The sequence below is a fragment of the Dictyostelium purpureum genome, assembly GCF_000190715.1.
Source record: "Dictyostelium purpureum unplaced genomic scaffold DICPUscaffold_500, whole genome shotgun sequence".
Taxonomy (NCBI): Eukaryota; Evosea; class Eumycetozoa; order Dictyosteliales; family Dictyosteliaceae; genus Dictyostelium; species Dictyostelium purpureum.
Window position 1 is genome coordinate 1 of NW_003519834.1, and position 18,867 is coordinate 18,867.

Below are 18,867 nucleotides of genomic sequence, written 5' to 3' on the forward strand. Positions count from 1 at the left end.
TCAGCAGATTCATCTCTGGAACAAGTAATGCTAAATCAGGAGATCTTATGGATTTTTTTTTATGGCGTGACAGAGACTATCCATTCCTTTATAAATAACAAATGTAATAATTATAATAATAAACTTATTATTGTTATTTAAAAGAAAAAAAAATAATAAAATTAAACGAATAAAAAAAAAAAAAAACCTTTTAATAAAAAAAACCCATCATTTATAAAGACCTCTTTTTTTTGATAGAGTTAATCTTTTAGAAAAATTACAAATTTTGTAAAATGTGTTATATTAAAAGAGTTGTAAAATGAGATAAAAATAAAACAGTAATCCAAAAAAAGAAAAGTCAAAAATAAAAAATTCTTTTAAATCTAAAAATAAATGCAATTGAAAGATGACATAATAACAATAAAATTAAATAAAATTCGTAAAAATAATTTTAAATCTATTAATAAAATTAAATAAAAATACAATCACTTGTGAAAAAATAATTTGTATATGGTTTTTTTTTTAAATAAATTAATAAATAAATACAAATTTTGTTTTATTTCTTTTTTTTTTCTTTTTTTATTGATATTTTTAATAAATTTTACAAAATTATTATTTTTAATATAACTACTATAAATTTTATCTTTTTTTTTTTTTTTTTTTCTTTCTTTCTTTTTAGACTGAAGACAAGGCCATTAATACGATGCCTCCAATTAAAATTGAAAATGATACAAATAAAATTATAAAATTTCTTAGACCTGTAATTTCTCTAAAATAAAAAATACTCCAAAGCGATGAAACAATCATAGGACCTGAACAACTAATTGGATAACCAACTGTATAACCTAAATTCTCTGTTGAAATCATCAATCCAATATTTGCAACACCCAAAACGACGCCGCTGCAGAATGAAGGTAAAATTGTTTGTGGATAAATCTGAGGTGGTCTTTTAATAATAGTGTATAATATAAATACAAATGTATTTGCTAAAAATATACCTGAAAATTGTGAAAATGTATAATCCAAAGGATTTGCATCTGGGTTTCTTTGCTTCCAAAGTTGCATTGGAATCATATTTACACCTATTTAAATAAATAAGATTAGTATTACTATTTAAATTATTAACTGTCAATTGATTACATACCTAAAAGTATACCAATAACAAGTGCAAAAACAACACCTGAAACGGTTTTCAATCTATTTGGAATACGGTCATAAATAGACACCTCATAGTTTTTAATTTGTGTCTGGGTATTAACAATAAGAGGTGAATTGATTTCTTCATCAGATATATTTGAAAAATCATCGTATGATCCATGATAGTTTCCTTTGGTATCTGCTTTTTTCTCTTCTTCTAAATTAGGTTTAATGAAAAAGAAGAATATAACTGATAAAATAATACCTGCAAGTCCTAAATAATTCATCCAATCATGTGCCGCTGCTGCTTCTTTTAATCCGAATAAACCTGCTTTTCCAACAATAAAACCTGCTACAATACCAATACTGCTATATAACAAAACTGCAAGTCCCAATCCTAACAATTTAATGGTTGGTATAACTAAAAGATTTGCACAACACCATAATGAACCCTAATTTTGATATGTTTAAAAAAAAATGAAAAAAAAAAAAATTTTAATATTTTTGAATTATTTTTAAAAGAAAAAAAAAAAAAGTTTTATATAAAATTCTTACCCCTAAAAGTCCCCATGGATCAAAAATAAAAATTTTTAGAGATACCCATTGCTACAAATGCACAACAAAACATACCAACAGATAAAAAGTATGCAAATGCTATCCCATTTCCAACCGGATACTTTTTAACTAATATTAGTTAAAAATAAAAGAAATCAATTAATTAGAAAAATAATAGATTTTTTAAAAAAAAAAAAAAAACATACCCGGCACATAATTAGACCCAAATCCGACTATAGCCACTATGGACGCTATATATCCAATTGCCATAGAATTTACCATTGCTTGTATTCTATATGTATATCCAATTTATTTTCTTTCAATAAATAATTAATTCGAATTTTTTTTTTTTTTCTTTGGTAACCAAAAGAGTATTTTTTTTAATTTTTTTCTTTTTTTTTTTTCTAAATAAAAAATTAATAAAAATATAAAAAATTATTTTAATAAAATCTAACAAACTAAATTATTTTATTTTTTTATTTTTTTATTTCAATTTTTTTTTTTATTTTTTATTTTTTAAGATGGGTGGGATTTTTTTTTATTTTTTTTTTTTTAAGATGGGTGGGATTTTTTTTAATACCAAGCATTATTTTCCATATTAATAAATAGATGGCATCAATTAAGCAAACAAATTCATATATTTACCCTGATCTTAGCCTATATTTAGGTGTCCACGAAATGATTATTTTTTCGTTTTTGTAATTTTGTGTGTGAAATTATAAAAAAAAAAAAAACGAAAAGGAATAATTTATTTGTTGTATATAATGTAAATAAAAAAAAATAAAAAAAATTTTGAAAGCAAAGCATGAATAAAAAAAAAAAATAAAAAAAAAAGATATTGTTAATTATAAATAAATGCTGATATAGACAGAACAAAGAAGATACTTTTTCCTCATAGAACAAAAAGAACACTTCAGCCGTTTAAAAAAAAATATAAAAAAAATAAAAAAATTAAAAAAAAAAAAAAAATTGAATTTTATAAAATTCATTTTACTTTTTTTAAAGAATCAAAAGTATTCAAAAACCAAATTATATGTATCTCTTAATAAAAAATAAAATTATAAAAGTAAAGTGATTTAATAAACGCTAAGATTTTTTTTTTTAAAATATCTTTGAAAGATTTTTAAATAAAATATTTGATTAAGTGGGTATAATAAAAAAATTATCACATTGTATTGTTAATAAAAAGGTTTTAGTTTATTAGCATAAATAAATAAAACTTTAAAAAAAAGTGATTATTGTATTATCAATTAACAATTATTGTTTTCTAATATTAGATGGAAATTAAAAGTCCACACAAATAATTAGTTCCAATTTAAGATTTTTTTATTTTCATTTTTTTTTTTCGCTTCTAAAAAAATAAACCTTTTTGTAAAAATAATAAAAAAAAAACATTAAAAATAAAAATAAGAAAAAAAATAAATTTTTAAGATATGGAACTTTTTTTGATAATTTTAAAAAAATATGTAAATATCTTGAAATTATGTTTTTTTAAAAAAAACAGAAAAAATTTTAATCAAAAAAAATATAAATATTAATTTTTAATTGTTTTTTAATATAATAAATTTATTTATGTATTATAGTTTTATTTAAAAAGTTATAATGCATAAATAAAATGACATTATTAGCAAATTATGTTTATGATATTATATTAAATAATATACTTTCATATATTTATAATAATGATTATTTAAATTTTAATCATTTAAATTATCATCATTCAATTGCACCATTTTATATTATTTCAAATAATAATGAAGTTATTCAGTATAGTTTAGTGTGCAAAAAATGGTTTCAATTGGTTTCTCAAATATTACCAGGGCTAGTTACACATCTAAATAATGATACATTGGGTTTTTTAATGGAAAAGCCATCATTACCATCACCAAATCAAGAGGTTTTAGAACAGCTTCAAAAGTCACAACCTGATTCAGCACATCATGAAAAACAAAACTATAAATTAATTAAATTATCAGATTCAACCAAAACTTGCAGATCAATTAGGGATAATGATCAAGAATTAAAATCTCAAGTAGCTAATAGTTATAAAAAATTATATGTAGATGTAGAATATGATGAAACTGAAGAATTTCTATCAAATATCAATAATTATCCAAATAATTGCGAATTTAAGTAAATTAAATAATATATTATTGATTTTTTTTCAAATTATTTTGATGTTAGAAAATTTGACAGTGATTCTATAAAAAAAATTAGATCTTTAGAAGTTAGTCTGTGTTCCATTGCAGAAACTATTCCTCTACTTAACATTGAGCTTAGATCTCTCGAATGTTATTTTAATCGTTACAGTGCTGCAAAAATTGAAATAGAATTTTTTTCTTCAGAGTTTCAAACCATTCAATTCCCAAATTTAATTAAAGAACCAAAAGATAATAGTAATGAAAATATTTCACCAAATTTAAATAATAGTAATAATAATAGTATAACCAGTAACAGTAATATATCTTCAAGTTCATTATCAAAATTAGAAAATTTATTTTTTTCATTTGATATATTCAAATTATTTACAGGAATGATGAATATTAATTCAACAACAACTAGTGACCAAATTGAAAGCCAATTTGGTAATATTATTAATCAATTATCAAACGATAAAACTCTTAAAAAATTAAAAATAGCTCATTTTTGTAAGGCTGAATCTTGTATTTGTAAACCTGGTCCATTAGGCTTTGAAATGGTTTACTCTGGTATAAAAACAATTATTGCTAAATCCACTTCAATTCAATCATTTGGTATCAGCTTTGCCAATGAAAAAGTTAACGATTCAATTATTCAAAGTATGATTGAAAATAAATCTATTAGAAATCTCATTCTCCATGGCTTAAATGCCGCAACCATTATCGAAAAGGTTTTACCATTCAATAGATATATCAGAAATTTAACTCTCACTCTCAATGAAACTGATGACATTAATTTAATTTTAAACTCTTTAAATCTATTATCAAAATCATCTATAGATTTATATAGTTTATCTTTAGTATTTGTCTATAATCATTTAAATACCGTTTTAGAATCAGTCTGTAATTTAAATATATCAGTTAAAGAAATTAGCATTGATGCTTCAACCACCGATAGCACCATAGTTCGAAGTGATTTTAATGAAGAGTATGAAAGAACTATATTTTATAAAATCAATCACAATCATAATAGTAATATTATTATAAATGTTTTTACTTTAGACTATACCCCAATTAGTAAATAAATAATTAAAATAAATCTTTTTGGTAATTTTTAAAAATGTTTTTTTTTGGTAATTTTTTAAATTTACATTAAATTTTATTTAGTTTTACATAAATTTAATTACATGAAATAAAAAAAATATCTCAAATTTTATAATGACTCATCACCAATATTATATTTTATCTTTAAAAAAAAACATAAATAAAACACATATTTCGAAATATTTGCCAGCATTTTTTTTTTTTTTTTTTTAAAAATTTTTTTATTTTTAAAAATTATTTTTTTAATTTAAAACTTTTTTTTTTTATTTTTAATTTTTAAGTTTTTTTTCTAAATTTTTACTTTTAATTAATATTTTTTATTTTTTTTAATAATATAGTTTTAATAATAATTTTTTTTTTTTTTTTTTTTTATAAACGCATATTATAATTATAAACGCATTAATGTTCAAATAGAAGAAAAAAAAAAAAACAAAAAAAAAAAAAAAAAACATATAAATTATTATAATTATAATAATAAATAATAAAAATGTATTTTAAAAAAAGGAATAAAATTAATTTTATTTTTTTTATATTATTTTATTTATTAATATCAAGTGATTTTATAAATGCTTATTCTAATATCATAAACGAAAACAATAGTAATAATAAAAAGAATAGAAATAATAATTTAAACGATAACGATAAAATAAGAAATGATATTTTCAAAGATTTGTTTGTATTTCTAAAAATAATAATAATAGTAAGAAATAATAAAGCAAAATACTAATATTTATATTGTTTTCTGTTCAGGTCATTAATAATTAGCACAGTAGATGGTGGGTTGTATTCATTCGATTATGAAACAGGTTCATTAAATTGGAATATAAATCCAAATGATGGGGATTCTCTATATACAACCTCACAATTTAGTAATAATAATAAAAACAATAACAATAACGAGGAGGTTGAAAAGGCAACATCTACATCACTATTAATACCCACTATCGATGGTAGTGGCGCTTTATTTCAGTATTCAGAAGAAGGTTCATTACAAAAAGTACCATTTTCATTACATGAATTGATATCAACATCACCATTGTTTTTAAAGGATTTAAGTAGTGCTAAAGACGACACAATGTTGATTGGTAACAAACAAACATCGATTACTGTTGTAGACTCTACCACTGGTCAAGTCATAAAGTCAATGTCAAAAGAAGGTTTGTGGGAAGAGGATTGCCCTGTAAATATTCCAGATGAAGCTTTAATGTTCACTAGATCTGACTACAAGGTTATTGCATTGGATCCTAAAAGCGGCTTGGAGAAATGGAATTTATCAATTGGTGAATATATACCCTACTCGACTAAAGCAACTTTTAATGGTAATGCTTTTATAATTACTTTATTTTTAAAAAGAAAGAAAACTAATATAAATTTTTTTTTAATATTAAAGCTGACTCGCTAAGTTTTGAGGGCTCTATTGAAGTTTCACCAGCATCACACCATAGATATAAAATTACTGTAAGACAACAAAGAACTGTTGTTGGCACATCAAATATATTTTGGGAATTTGTATTATCATCTTCACCAGTTTCAGTGTATGCATTCTCAAATAGAGGTGGTATTTTAAAGAAACTAGAGTTTTCAAGAAAAACCTCGCACCCATCTTCCCTACAACCAATCAATACAAATACAGATTTAATAATACCCAGCTCATTCGAAAGAACATTTTTATTTGATGACTTTAATGGTCAGTTCTTTATTGAAAGATTTTTAATTTCAGATGGTAACAAACCAAACAATAATAACAATAATAATAATCATAATAATAATAATAATAATAGAAATAATCAAATTATCTCAAACAATGAAAATTATAGAAATAAGGATGATAAAAATCAAAATAATATCTTTTCATATGATATTTATTTATATTCATCAATTATAATTTTAATAACCAGCGTAATAATATTTATAAGATCAAAACATAACTTTAATTTAATAAATTTAAATAGTAATAATACAAATAATAATAAGAGTAGTAAAAAGACACCAAAGAAAAAAAAGAAACAGCAACAACAACAGCAACAACAACAACAACAAAAATTATTAGAAGAAATTGAAGAAGAAAACGAAGAGAATAATTTAATTCAACAACTTCAACTTAATAATAGTAATAGTAATAATTTTAATTATAATAAAAGAGTGGTATTGGAGAATGGTAATTTGAAAATAGGTAAATTGGAAATTGCTACCAATAAGGTATTAGGTACTGGGAGTTGTGGTACAATTGTATATCAAGGTTTTATGGAGGGAAGAGTGGTAGCCGTTAAAAGAATGTTAAGTCAATTTATAAAGTTTGCCGATAGAGAAGTCTCAATTTTAATCCAATCTGATGAGCACACAAATGTTGTTAGATATTATGCTAAAGAAGAGGATGATGAATTTATTTATTTAGCAATTTCATATTGTCAAGGTTCATTAGATCAATATGTTCAGCAAAAATTATTCCCAGCCGATAGTGTACCAGCAACAACAAATAATAACAATGGTATAAATAACTCACCTAGTTTACAATCAATATCACCAACAATCATAATCCTTGACCAAAAAATTAAGAATATGATTTATGAGTTATTTAAAGGTTTAGAACACTTACACTCACTAAATATTGTACATAGAGACATTAAACCCCAAAATATATTAATTGACCCAAATAATCGTATAAAAATATCAGATATGGGTTTAGGTAAAGCATTGGATAGAGACGAAGCATCACTTACTTTTACATCGGATAGTCATGGTTGGCAACCAGCCGAATATCTAAATGGAACTAATAGAAATACTAAAAAGGTCGATATTTTCTCCATTGGTTGCGTTGTATATTATTTGTTAACTGGTACCCATCCATTTGGCCAAAGATTCAATAGAGAAAAGAACGTACTTAAGGGTAAATTTGACATCGAGCTCATTGCGGACAAACCAGACTTGCATCAATTAATCCAGTCAATGATACAATTTAATCCAGATAAAAGACCAAGTATTATAGAGTGCCTAAATCATCCATTCTTTTGGGAGTCTCACAAGAAGTTATCATTTTTAGTTGCTGCTTCGGATTACCTAGAGTTTGAAAAACCAACTAGTCCTCTTAATGTTGAAATTGATAGCCATATCGATTTGGTAACAGATGGGGATGGAGACTGGTGGTTAAAATTCGACCAGGTATTAATCGATAACATTGGTCGTTATAGAAAGTATAATGGTAAAAGCATTAGAGACCTCTTAAGGGTCATTAGAAACAAATTCAACCACTACAGAGATCTTTCATTGGACGAGCAAAATTGTTTAGGTTCTTTACCTGATGGTTTTTTAAATTATTTCGAATCAAAGTATCCAAAACTATTCATTACAACTTTTTTGTTTGTTTCTAAAAATTTAAAAACTGATCAATATTTTTTACAATATTTTTAAATAATATAAATGAAATAAATAATATAAAATATTTTTGTAATATTATTATAAATATAAAAAAAAAAAAAGAAAAAAAAAGATTTATCTATATTTATAATTATTTTTTATTTGTTAACTTATATTTTGGTTATTGCTACTTGAGGGAGTTGATTTAAAAAATCTAACTTTAAATACATATAGTACACTTAATAAAAATACAAATAATCCAAAATAAATTAAAAATTTATCAGTCATATCTCTTCTTTTTAATTTTGTCAATAGTGATTTTGCCTCGGTTGTCTTTGAACCATATTCTATTTGTTGTTGTACTGTTTTATCTATAACCTTTGATGATTCATCTAATTCTTTTAAAATATCTTCACTTCTGCTAACCTGTGAGTTCATAAAGTTTCTAGTTCTTTGAAGTTTATTTGTTAATGACATTGATGTTTTTAAAATATCTGATTTTGAACTATTGAAAAAAAAATTTAGTATTTTATTTAAACTAATTTCATATTATATAATTACTATTATTATTATTTTTATTGTTGGGTTATTATTATATTATTAATTATTATTATATTGAATGTAAATAATAAATACTTTTGGGATGAATAAAATCTTGATTGTTGCGTTATTTTTTCACTTCCTGACAAAAGCATTTTTTTATTTTGTTTATAATTCTCTTGTAAGTTTTTTGATGTTTCTAAATTTGCTTTTCTCTGTAAAACTTTTAAACTATAAAATTTAAAGGAAATGATAATTATTTAGTATGATAAAGGATGATATTAAAAAATTAGTGTTAAGTGTATACTTTTCATATTCTTCTTTATGAAATTTTAATTCTTTTCTAAATTGTTCTATCTCTATTGTGTTATTATTTCTTTCAAAAAGTTTTTCGTTTGCATCTTTTAATAATTGACCTAATTGTTCTAAATTTGATTTAATTTCAGTATTTATATTTTGAATTTCTAACATTGATTTACATTCTGTTAATGTTTTAAAATTATCCCTAATTAAATATTCTAAATTATTAATATCATTAAATAAAATTTTAATCATTTTATTTATGTATATATAAAAATATTTTCGTTTATATTTATATAAATGAAAATAAATAAAAAAAATAAAAAAAAGAAATAATAGTTTAATTTAAATGAAATGGATTTTTAAAAAATAAAAAAAAAAATTTTAAAAAAATAAAAAAAAAATTTATTTTGAAAAAAAAAAATTTTTTTATTTATTTTTTATTTATTAATTTATTAATTAATTTGAAATAATAATAATATATTTATAAAACCAAATTAATCAATTTGTTGTTATATTGGGAAAAACAAAAAGGATGAACTTCAAAAGAATAAAATAAAAAAAATAATATTATTTGAAAAAAAATAAAAAATTTTTTTGATTTTTTTTTAATTTTTTTTAATTTACAATCATTTTTCATAATTAAAAAAAAATAATTAAATTATTTTTTTTAATCCATCACAACAAAAATGATTGTAAATTTTACAAAATGTTTTAAATTAAATAAAGCTATTACAAACAATATCAGATTTTTAACATCATCTTCAAAACAATATAATAGTAATATTAATAATAATAGTAATTCATTTTATAATAAAAGATTATTTTCAACATCAAATCAATCAGATAATAAAAATGATAATGATAAAAAAGAAAATGAAGAAAAAGAAAACAAACAAACCCAAAATGAAGACAGTAAATTAAAAAATGAAGATTACTCAAAATTAACAGAAAAAGAAAAAGAAGAAAAGATAAACAAGTATTTTGAAGAAATTGATAAATATCATAAAGAATTAGAAGAAAACAAGGATGAAAAAGATGAGAATGACGATGGCGAGGAGATGGATGAAAGCAAAGAGTTTCCATCAGGTTTAGAAAGAAGTTCGTTGATTGTTGAAGATGATAAAAAGAATACTACTCATAAAATTGTTTCAGATTCATTAGAGATATCGGTAATTGATGGAAGAGCAAAGTTTATGGAAGGAAATAGATCAATTTTTTCATTTTTTTCATTCTACTCCTCTTATTTGCCAACCAGAAACATTCCATTATTAAACCCATTCATCCATTTCTGCAAAGAACAATGTAATTATATCTTTAAAAACAATCCATTCTTTATTGTTATGGTCCACTGTTTAAATTCAAAATTATTAGTAACCGAACTTTACAATCGTCTCAATGAAACACCAATACCATCAAATTTTACTAAAGAAGAATTTTTAGAAGGTATTTAATTATTATTTGATTAATTTAGATTTGATAAAGATAAAAATACTAATATTTTATAATTTTTTTTTATAGAATCGTCCAAAGCCTTAAAACAAATTTATAAATTAGCAGAGAACCAAAAATCATTAGAGCTACAAAAGATTTCTTGTATCCCAGTAACATCAAGTTTACTTTCAATTAGAGATGTTTATTACACAATAGATCGTACTACTGGTTTAGATTTTAGCGTACAAGATGTTTCGATTGATAACTTTGAATTTGAACCAATTGATTGCAAGGCATATTACACCATAAGCGAAGAGTATTTAAAAATAGAAGCAACCTACAAAGTAGTCTCTGAAAAATATAGCGAACAATGTAAAGAAAACCCAGTTACAGTAAGAGCAAATTGGACTACCTACTTTAGAAATGAAGCTGACGAAGAAATTGATTGGAAAATATTTGGTATTGAATTTTTTACCGATTTTGATCCAAAATAAATAAAATATAAATATTAAATAAATAATAAACAATAATAATAGATTAATAAATATTATTATTATAATAACAAGATATTAAAACTATATGTTCGATTATTTTTTTTTTTATATAGCTAAAGATAATATTTTAAATATAAAAGAAAATCTTTTTATTGGTTTTATGTTTGTTTAAATTTATACATATATACATTTATTGGTTTATTATTTATTATTTATTATTTATTTATTATTTATTATTATTTATTATTATTTATTATTTATTTATTTATTATTATACATTTATATTTTTAATCATCAAAAAAATTTTGTAATTGATAATCATTGATTTTAAATTCTTTACGTAAATGTTGAGTATTTGGTAGCGGGATATTACTATTGATTGATTTATTGCTTGTGACGCTACCATTGCTGTTTGTACTACTTCTTATGGAAGAACCAACACTAACAGTACTTGCTTTCATTGATTCAGTTTCTTGAACAAATTTTAATAAATCGTCTTCTGAAACAGTTCGTTTAAATAAATCGTCGTCATCCAAAGTTTTTTTAACAGCTTGGGGTTGGTTTTGATCAATGAAAATCTTTTTATCTTTTTTCTTTTGATTTTCAAAGAGTTGATCAATATAATCCTGTGTTTCCTTTCTATTCTTTTCAATTTTTCTTAACTCGCTTTCTTCCTTTTCAAAATCAAAATCAAAATCCATATTAAAAGATGGTTGCTTTTCTAATATTGGTGTACCAAAGATATCAATTTGTTGTGATTTTTGTTGGGTATTGAATTGTTTAATTAAATTGTTGTTTTTAACGGGACTGATATTGACTTTGATTGGTTCAAATTCTAATTGAGGTCTTACTTTTCTTTGTTTATTCTCTGGGAAATACAAATTTGATGTTCTTTTGTTTGGGGAGGTTTTTAATTTATCTTTTGAGGGCTCGCTTGCCCACCATGAAGGAAGTTTACGAGTTGGTGTTCTGTTGTTATTACTGGTATTTACATTTGAATGTGGTGGAGATGAATTTGGTGAAATTGATTGAGGGGATGATGAAAATGGAGATGTTGGTGAAATTGCATATAAATGATTGCAGTGTTGAACCAATGTGACGATATGTTTACATTTACCATAAGTTTTTGAGCCACTTGGACAATTACAACTTGTTTCTAAAATTGGTGAAAGGTTTTCGTTGCTATTTTTTATCCCCATTTTGGCCCTGTATCTAATTGAAACTACATAGGGTTGGGCACCAGTTCCTTGACAAAATGAATTTACTCTCACCGAATTACCACCAACAACTGTACATTCTAAACATGATATTCTTGAATTGGATTCTTGATAATAATCATAGCCTCTTTTAATACTTGAATCATCGCAACCAAAATCTTTTAAACACTTGACATTAACATGAGGCAAAAAACCTTTTTCATATAATCTAATACCTTGGCTATTATCTATTATTTGATCCTTTGGAGCTGGTTTCGTTTCTTCTTTTTGAAGTTGTTGTTGATCAATGTTTTCTTTGTCACCATCAGCCTCGTCATTGACTAATGATGGGAAAAATGCACCATGAACTTTCCCAAATGATAAAAACTCTTCGGTTAAAGATAAATGATTGTTATCAGTCTGTGATACAGATAAAGATTTAAATTTCGAAAATAAAGGTATTCCCTTTTCAATCTCGATTTCGCCACTTTCATTAAACTCTACAAATTGAACATTTTCTATAAATGATGGTATATTGATTGAGTTTTCAATAAGATGATTTGATCTAAATTTAAAAAAAAAAATTAGAATTTTACCACCTTTTTAATATAATAAATTATAACTTACATCTTGTTATCAGATTTCCAGTTATTTAATTGAAAAAACTTGGAAGCTAAACAAATATTAAAAGGCAAATTTGAAATTGTTTTTAAATCACTATCGTCAATAATGAAAACTGATGAAAATAATGATAGTCTATGTCTATGGTGAGCCCATGCAATTAAACCTAAATCATTTGGAAATCTATAAAAATCGGTTTCAGGTAAATCTTTTGGACAACTAAAATAATAAAGTGGTGCTTGAATTTGCTTTGATAATTCTGAAAAACAATTCTTTATCATTTCTCGATAAAGATTTAAAACTTGTTCGTTTTCATTGTCTAGTGATATTGGAAATAATGAAACCTCATCTAATAAAACAATTACCCTTCTATTAACTGAACTTTTTATCCATTCTTTAATTGAAATATAACATTTATCTTTTAATTTAATATTCCATTGAAGTGTATTTTTATTATTATCATTATTGTTATTATTATTATTATTATTATTATTATTATTATTTATAAATTCTATAATTGCTCTAGAGTCTAAAAATAAACCAATATTTTTAAATTTCTTATCCATAAAATGATTTTTGGTGATGTTGAACGAAAGTGGTACTGTAATATCCTTTACATATGTGAATCCATCATAAGAGTATGGCTGCTTATATTCGAATTTAAATGTTTCTAGATCTATTTTTGCAGAATCATTGGTTTGATTATTTGTGTTTGATGATAAAGATTTTTCGCAATCATTCCATGCACTGCTCCACTTTAATTGTAATTCGCCACCCTCAGGAATAAAATTAAATAAAACTATCTTTGAAACTGGTACTTTATTCTTTTCTAATGCTGAAAGATAACTTTCTCGTACGGTTGCCAAATGGTTTGTGTCGTCAACTAATACATTTTTACCTTCTCCTAATGGTTTTAAGACATAGTTGGTTATTATTTTATTAAATGATATTAACTCTGAATTATTGTCGCTTTCGTTCTTATTTCTATTAAATTTATTAAATAATTCTTGTGCTGATACCCTTTCGTGTGTTTTGCTATAGTTTAATTGATAGTAGAATGTTTTACCAACAAAATGTGGTCCACATAATATTATTAATTCTCCTGCACCTGTTTGGTAATTTAAATTATATTTATGATTAACTTTTAATACTGTTCTTTGCGACGGTGATATTTGTTGTGATTGTTGTGATTGTTGTGATTGCTGCGATGGAGAAGTCTGTAATCTTTGTGGGGAGATATTATTTTGAGATAATGAGAAATTCATTTTAAATGAATTTAATTTTTTAAAATTTTAAAAAAAAAAATTAAAAAAAATAAAAAAATATTTTTTATTTATATTTATAAAACAAAAAAATTATTATTATATTTAGAAAAAAAACTTGAACAAAAAATAAATAATTAAATAAATAAATAAATAAATAAATAGAAGAAAAAAAAATAATAAATACAAATAAAAAAAAATCTGAATTAATTTAAAAAAATAAAAAAAAAATTAAAAAAAATAAAAAAAATATTAATATTAAAAAAAATGGAAATTTTTTTATTTTTATAAGAAATTATATTTTTTATAGTATTTAAATATTTGTGCGAAAATAACAAATTTTTTTATTTTTTTTCCAAAAAAGAATTTTTTGTTTATTATTCCATCATCATCATTTGATCTTTTAAGCCTAAAAAATAAGAACTATAAATACAGTCATTTAATAAAATATTTAAAATATCTTTACGATTATTATATTTAATGAAATTTAGTGTTGTTTCATATATAGAAAAATTTCCAGAATTATTATTTGTAGATGGTACATTTTTGAATAAATTTATTAATTTAAAATCACCAGTTTTAATTGAATTATTGATTACATCTCTTGATACCCCCAAGTAACCAATCTCTTTAAATAAATATTCGGCAATGTGTGTATACCCTTTTTCGGTAACCCAATTTAATGATCTATAGCTGAGCTGAACCCGAGGATCTTTATTTTTAAATTTCTCTACAATAAACTGAGCATATTCTAACTCTCCATTATATGCAATATGAAATGCAATATCGTCGAATTTGAAACCATCATCTTTGTCAAAAATATATTTAAATATTTCAAAAGATGTGTTTTTTGACATATTTTTAACTTCACTATAAAACTCTTTGTCAATGAATTGAAATAAAGTAAAATCTTTTTCAACAAGAGCATTGCTTTTTAAACCTACCCAATTGAAGTTTAGAGATGGGGTAAATTTATTTTGCATTTTTAACAAATATTTTAGAGATTCCGTATTTGATACACTTTTGATTACTATATTAGAACTTGTTTTCAATGGGATATTATTACTAATATAAAAATCAAGTAAAGGTTTATAATGATCGATACTATTAAAATTTAAAAAATTAAAATTTGAAAATGGAAAGTGGGGTGGTGTCAAAACCCCATTTATTACAAAATATGTATACACCCCAACATGCTCCATCCCTTTATAAAAACGAATTTTTTTATGGTCCTCTATTTTTTGATTTTTAAAAAATTTAACATAAACCTCTGCCATTTCTAATGAATCTTCGCCCATGATATATAACAATAAAGTTTTTCGCTGTAACCATTCTTTACTTGAATCATTGAGTGTATCTAAACTATGAATAAATAAAGTTTCATATAAATGAATTTGTTTAGTTTGAATTGCTTTACATAAAACCAAAATGGGTAATGATGTTTCTTTTCCGTTATTTTCGCATAAAGGATACTTTTTAAATGATTCCAAAATGAACTGTAAATACTCGTTGCTTGGTTTTAGTATCACCAATAGCTCTATTAGATCTGAATAGCATTCAATATCAAATCTGAAATCTTCATTATTAATAAAATATTCAACACGTGATTTCTCTTTACATAAAACCAAATAATCTAAAATATATTCAAAGCTTTTTGATACATTTCTTAATAATTCTTTGTAGTTTTGGTATATTTCAATAAAAATTTCTAATGGTATAAAAGTTGATTCAAAAAAATATCTTAAATTCTTTCCATTTAATATATCTATAAAAACCAAATCACTCTTTTCTCTATCACCAACATAATTTCTATAATATTTATAGCTTTCATATTTCAATTGAAATAATTTTTTATTAGAAAAAATATAATACAAGTCGATATCCTCCAAAAGTTTATATTGAGAATTTCTTTTTTTATTTATTTGAACAAATTGAAATATTATATTTGATAAAAATTTGTTATTAAAAACCTTTTTATATAAATCATACATATTATGATTATAAAATAAAAAATGAAAAATTAAAAAAAAAATTATTTAAAAATCAAAAAAAATAAAAGAAAAAAGAAAGAAAAATATTAAAAATGTAAAAAATAAAAAACATAATAAATTTTATTATTTAAAATAATCTTTTTTTTTTTTAAAAAAATTATATATAATAATATATAATAGAATTAATTTGTTGCAAATTGATTGGTTTTAAAAAAAAAATTTTACAGTATTCTTTTTTTTTTTTTTTTTTTATGATTTGAAAAAAGGGAAAAAAAAAAAAAAACTATTTATTATTTTATTAACTATAAAACTATTATTATTTAATTATGTTGTTGGATTTGTTGTGGTAATTGTGTTTGTATATTTTGTTGTTGTTGTTGCTGTTGTTGTTGTTGTTGTATATTTTGTGGTTGTTGATTTTGTTGGTTTTGTTGGCTTTGTTGATTTTGTTGATTTTGTTGATTTTGTTGTTGTTCGCTATCAATGTCCAAAAATGATAAAATCCAATGATCATCCTCATTTGTACTAGGCATTGGATTATTGCTATAACCTCCACTACCACCACCTGCTGCTAATAATGGTGTTAAATATTGGGTATTTGGGTTTGGTGCTTGGGATGATGGTGGTGCTTGTTGTTGTGATGGAGGTGGGGGTGGTGGTAAATGAACCTGTTGTATTTTATCTACACTATTGTTTATATTATTGCTATTATTAACTTCGCCTTCAGGTTTTTTATTTAAATTATTATTAGTATTGTTATTATTATTATTTGTATTATTTGGATTCGAACTATTATTTTCATTTATTTTTTGTGATTCTGAAAAATCATTCATTTGATTAGCTGCTTGATCAATAAATGGTACCTGTACTGGGGATGAGTTTTGCTCTTTAGTGGTTGGTGATTGTGGTTTATTTAAATTGTTGTTGCTATTATTGTTGTTATTGTTATTATTATTATTTGTATTTTTTGGTGAAAGTTGTTGTGGTAGTTGTGGTTGTTGGTGTTGTTGGTGTTGTTGTTGTTGTTGTAATTGTTGTTGTAATTGTAACTGTTGTTGGTGTTGAAGATGATGCATCATTTGATTCTGTTGCATCATTTGGTGTTGAATATAATGCTGATGCATCATATTATGTTGTACATTTTCATATTGTGTATATGATACTCTTCTTTGATCGTTCATGTTTTGCTGCATTCCCATTATAGCTGGGTCCATAGGGCCATATGGTGAATAAGAGTGTCTTCTTTGTTCACTTTGCATGTTTAAAATTGCACTCATATCATAGTTTGCAAATGGTATAGTGCCGTTAGATCTTATAGCGTTATTATTTTCTTCGTTTAATTGTGGTGTTGATGATGGTGATGGGTTATTATTTACAATTGGTGAGCTATTACTATTATTACTGTTGTTACTATTATTATTGGAGCTTGGGCTAGCAGTTGTATTATTTGATTGCCCTATTGAATTATTATTTTGATTAGATTGAACCAAATATGGTGAATAGGAATGAGATCTTCTTTGATCATCAATTTGTGATTGCATTTGGTGTTGTTGTTGTTCAAAAGCATTATATGAATGTCTTCTTTGATCGTCATGAGGGACCATTGATTTATTTTGTTGTGTTGATTGTTGTTGTTGATTTGATAACTGTTTATCATTTTCTTTGTTATTACCATTATTATTTGGTTGTCCTTGAACTGGTGAATTATTATTTGATTGTCTCTGATCATCATTTGAAGGTCTAGTACCAGCAATATTGATTTTTATTTTATTTTTTGGTGAAGCATTTCCATTTATTGGACCCTTTCTTGGTGATTGAGAAGATTGAATTGATAATGATGTAATATTTGGGGTTAAATTACTATTACCATGATTTGATGTTGTATTATCACTGTGAGAATCGTGATCAAATTCATTTGCTCTTTTAAATTTCTTTTGTGGGGTTGGTACTTGTCTATCAGAATTACTAATAATTGGTGAGTTTGCTGATGATAATTTAAATGAGGAAAAGCCTTGACCTGGTACGGCTGGTGAACTTGAATTAGATAATGGAACAGCATGTACATTTGATGATGCCTCATCTGCACCTTCTGATAACATAAACTCTATACATTTTAAAACTTGCTTAACACGCATTTCGCAATCTAAATCTGATAAAATTTTAGGTAAACATTTATTATAGGTTGGATTATAAGTCATAACTGATGGATTACTACTATTAATTGTTGACGTTATACTAGTTGATGATGGTGTGGTTGCTGATCCATGATGATTGTTATGATGACCATTTGAACCAATACTCATATTTGTAATTAATGGTTGTTGTGGTTGCTGTGGGTGTGGCATATGTTACCTGTTGTGGTTGTGGTTGTGGTTGCTGTGATTGTTGTGATTGTTGTGATTGCTGTTGAGGGGGTTGGGGTGTTAATGACTGTGATTGTTGGGTTGGTTGTGATTGATTTAGGGGGGACATCATCATATTAGTATTCATCATGCCCTTATTTTTACTGCCATTTACCCTTTGAGGTGTCAATTGATTTGGTGATATCATTTCTTTTATCTATTATTGTTGTTTAAAAGCCTAAAATGAAGTATAGTTATTTATTAATATTGATTTTTTTAACCTTATTTTTTTTTTATAAGAATTACCTATTGTTTTTTTTTTTAATATTTTTTTAAAAAAAATTTAATATCTTTTGATGGAGCAATTTATTGATTGATTTTTTTTTTTTTTTTTTTTTTTTTGATTTTTTTTTTTTAAAA

General features: G+C 23.7%; 8 protein-coding genes across 8 annotated transcripts; 3 read left to right on the forward strand and 5 right to left on the reverse strand.

Moving 5' to 3' along the window:
- Nucleotides 1–654: 654 nt before the first annotated feature.
- On the reverse strand, nt 655–1,953 carry DICPUDRAFT_90514 (uncharacterized protein; the record flags this gene model as incomplete). Its single annotated transcript, XM_003294024.1, has 5 exons — nt 655–1,061; nt 1,124–1,568; nt 1,672–1,673; nt 1,717–1,800; nt 1,878–1,953. 5 exons carry the CDS (start codon nt 1,951–1,953, stop codon nt 655–657), a joined length of 1,014 nt encoding a protein of 337 aa, XP_003294072.1.
- A 1,333-nt stretch (nt 1,954–3,286) lies between these two features.
- DICPUDRAFT_84572 (uncharacterized protein) lies at nt 3,287–4,894 on the forward strand (the record flags this gene model as incomplete). The annotated part of the gene is made up of 2 exons (XM_003294021.1): nt 3,287–3,804; nt 3,856–4,894. 2 exons carry the CDS (start codon nt 3,287–3,289, stop codon nt 4,892–4,894), a joined length of 1,557 nt encoding a protein of 518 aa, XP_003294069.1.
- A 390-nt stretch (nt 4,895–5,284) lies between these two features.
- On the forward strand, nt 5,285–8,321 carry DICPUDRAFT_58819 (uncharacterized protein; the record flags this gene model as incomplete). The annotated part of the gene is made up of 3 exons (XM_003294022.1): nt 5,285–5,585; nt 5,664–6,232; nt 6,304–8,321. The coding sequence occupies exons 1-3, from the start codon at nt 5,401–5,403 to the stop codon at nt 8,319–8,321; spliced, it is 2,772 nt and encodes a 923-aa protein (XP_003294070.1). The 5' UTR covers nt 5,285–5,400.
- A 111-nt stretch (nt 8,322–8,432) lies between these two features.
- Nucleotides 8,433–9,362, reverse strand: DICPUDRAFT_159023 (uncharacterized protein; the record flags this gene model as incomplete). The annotated part of the gene is made up of 3 exons (XM_003294025.1): nt 8,433–8,772; nt 8,904–9,038; nt 9,115–9,362. The coding sequence occupies 3 exons, from the start codon at nt 9,360–9,362 to the stop codon at nt 8,433–8,435; spliced, it is 723 nt and encodes a 240-aa protein (XP_003294073.1).
- A 434-nt stretch (nt 9,363–9,796) lies between these two features.
- On the forward strand, nt 9,797–11,035 carry DICPUDRAFT_159024 (uncharacterized protein; the record flags this gene model as incomplete). Its single annotated transcript, XM_003294023.1, has 2 exons — nt 9,797–10,553; nt 10,629–11,035. 2 exons carry the CDS (start codon nt 9,797–9,799, stop codon nt 11,033–11,035), a joined length of 1,164 nt encoding a protein of 387 aa, XP_003294071.1.
- Nucleotides 11,036–11,322: 287 nt separating this feature from the next.
- On the reverse strand, nt 11,323–14,117 carry DICPUDRAFT_159025 (uncharacterized protein; the record flags this gene model as incomplete). Its single annotated transcript, XM_003294026.1, has 2 exons — nt 11,323–12,796; nt 12,859–14,117. The coding sequence occupies 2 exons, from the start codon at nt 14,115–14,117 to the stop codon at nt 11,323–11,325; spliced, it is 2,733 nt and encodes a 910-aa protein (XP_003294074.1).
- Nucleotides 14,118–14,491: 374 nt separating this feature from the next.
- Nucleotides 14,492–16,105, reverse strand: DICPUDRAFT_159026 (uncharacterized protein; the record flags this gene model as incomplete). Its single annotated transcript, XM_003294027.1, has 2 exons — nt 14,492–15,218; nt 15,621–16,105. 2 exons carry the CDS (start codon nt 16,103–16,105, stop codon nt 14,492–14,494), a joined length of 1,212 nt encoding a protein of 403 aa, XP_003294075.1.
- A 203-nt stretch (nt 16,106–16,308) lies between these two features.
- Nucleotides 16,309–18,655, reverse strand: DICPUDRAFT_99842 (uncharacterized protein; the record flags this gene model as incomplete). Its single annotated transcript, XM_003294028.1, has 2 exons — nt 16,309–18,207; nt 18,458–18,655. 2 exons carry the CDS (start codon nt 18,653–18,655, stop codon nt 16,426–16,428), a joined length of 1,980 nt encoding a protein of 659 aa, XP_003294076.1. The 3' UTR covers nt 16,309–16,425.
- Between the last annotated feature and the right edge of the window lie 212 nt (nt 18,656–18,867).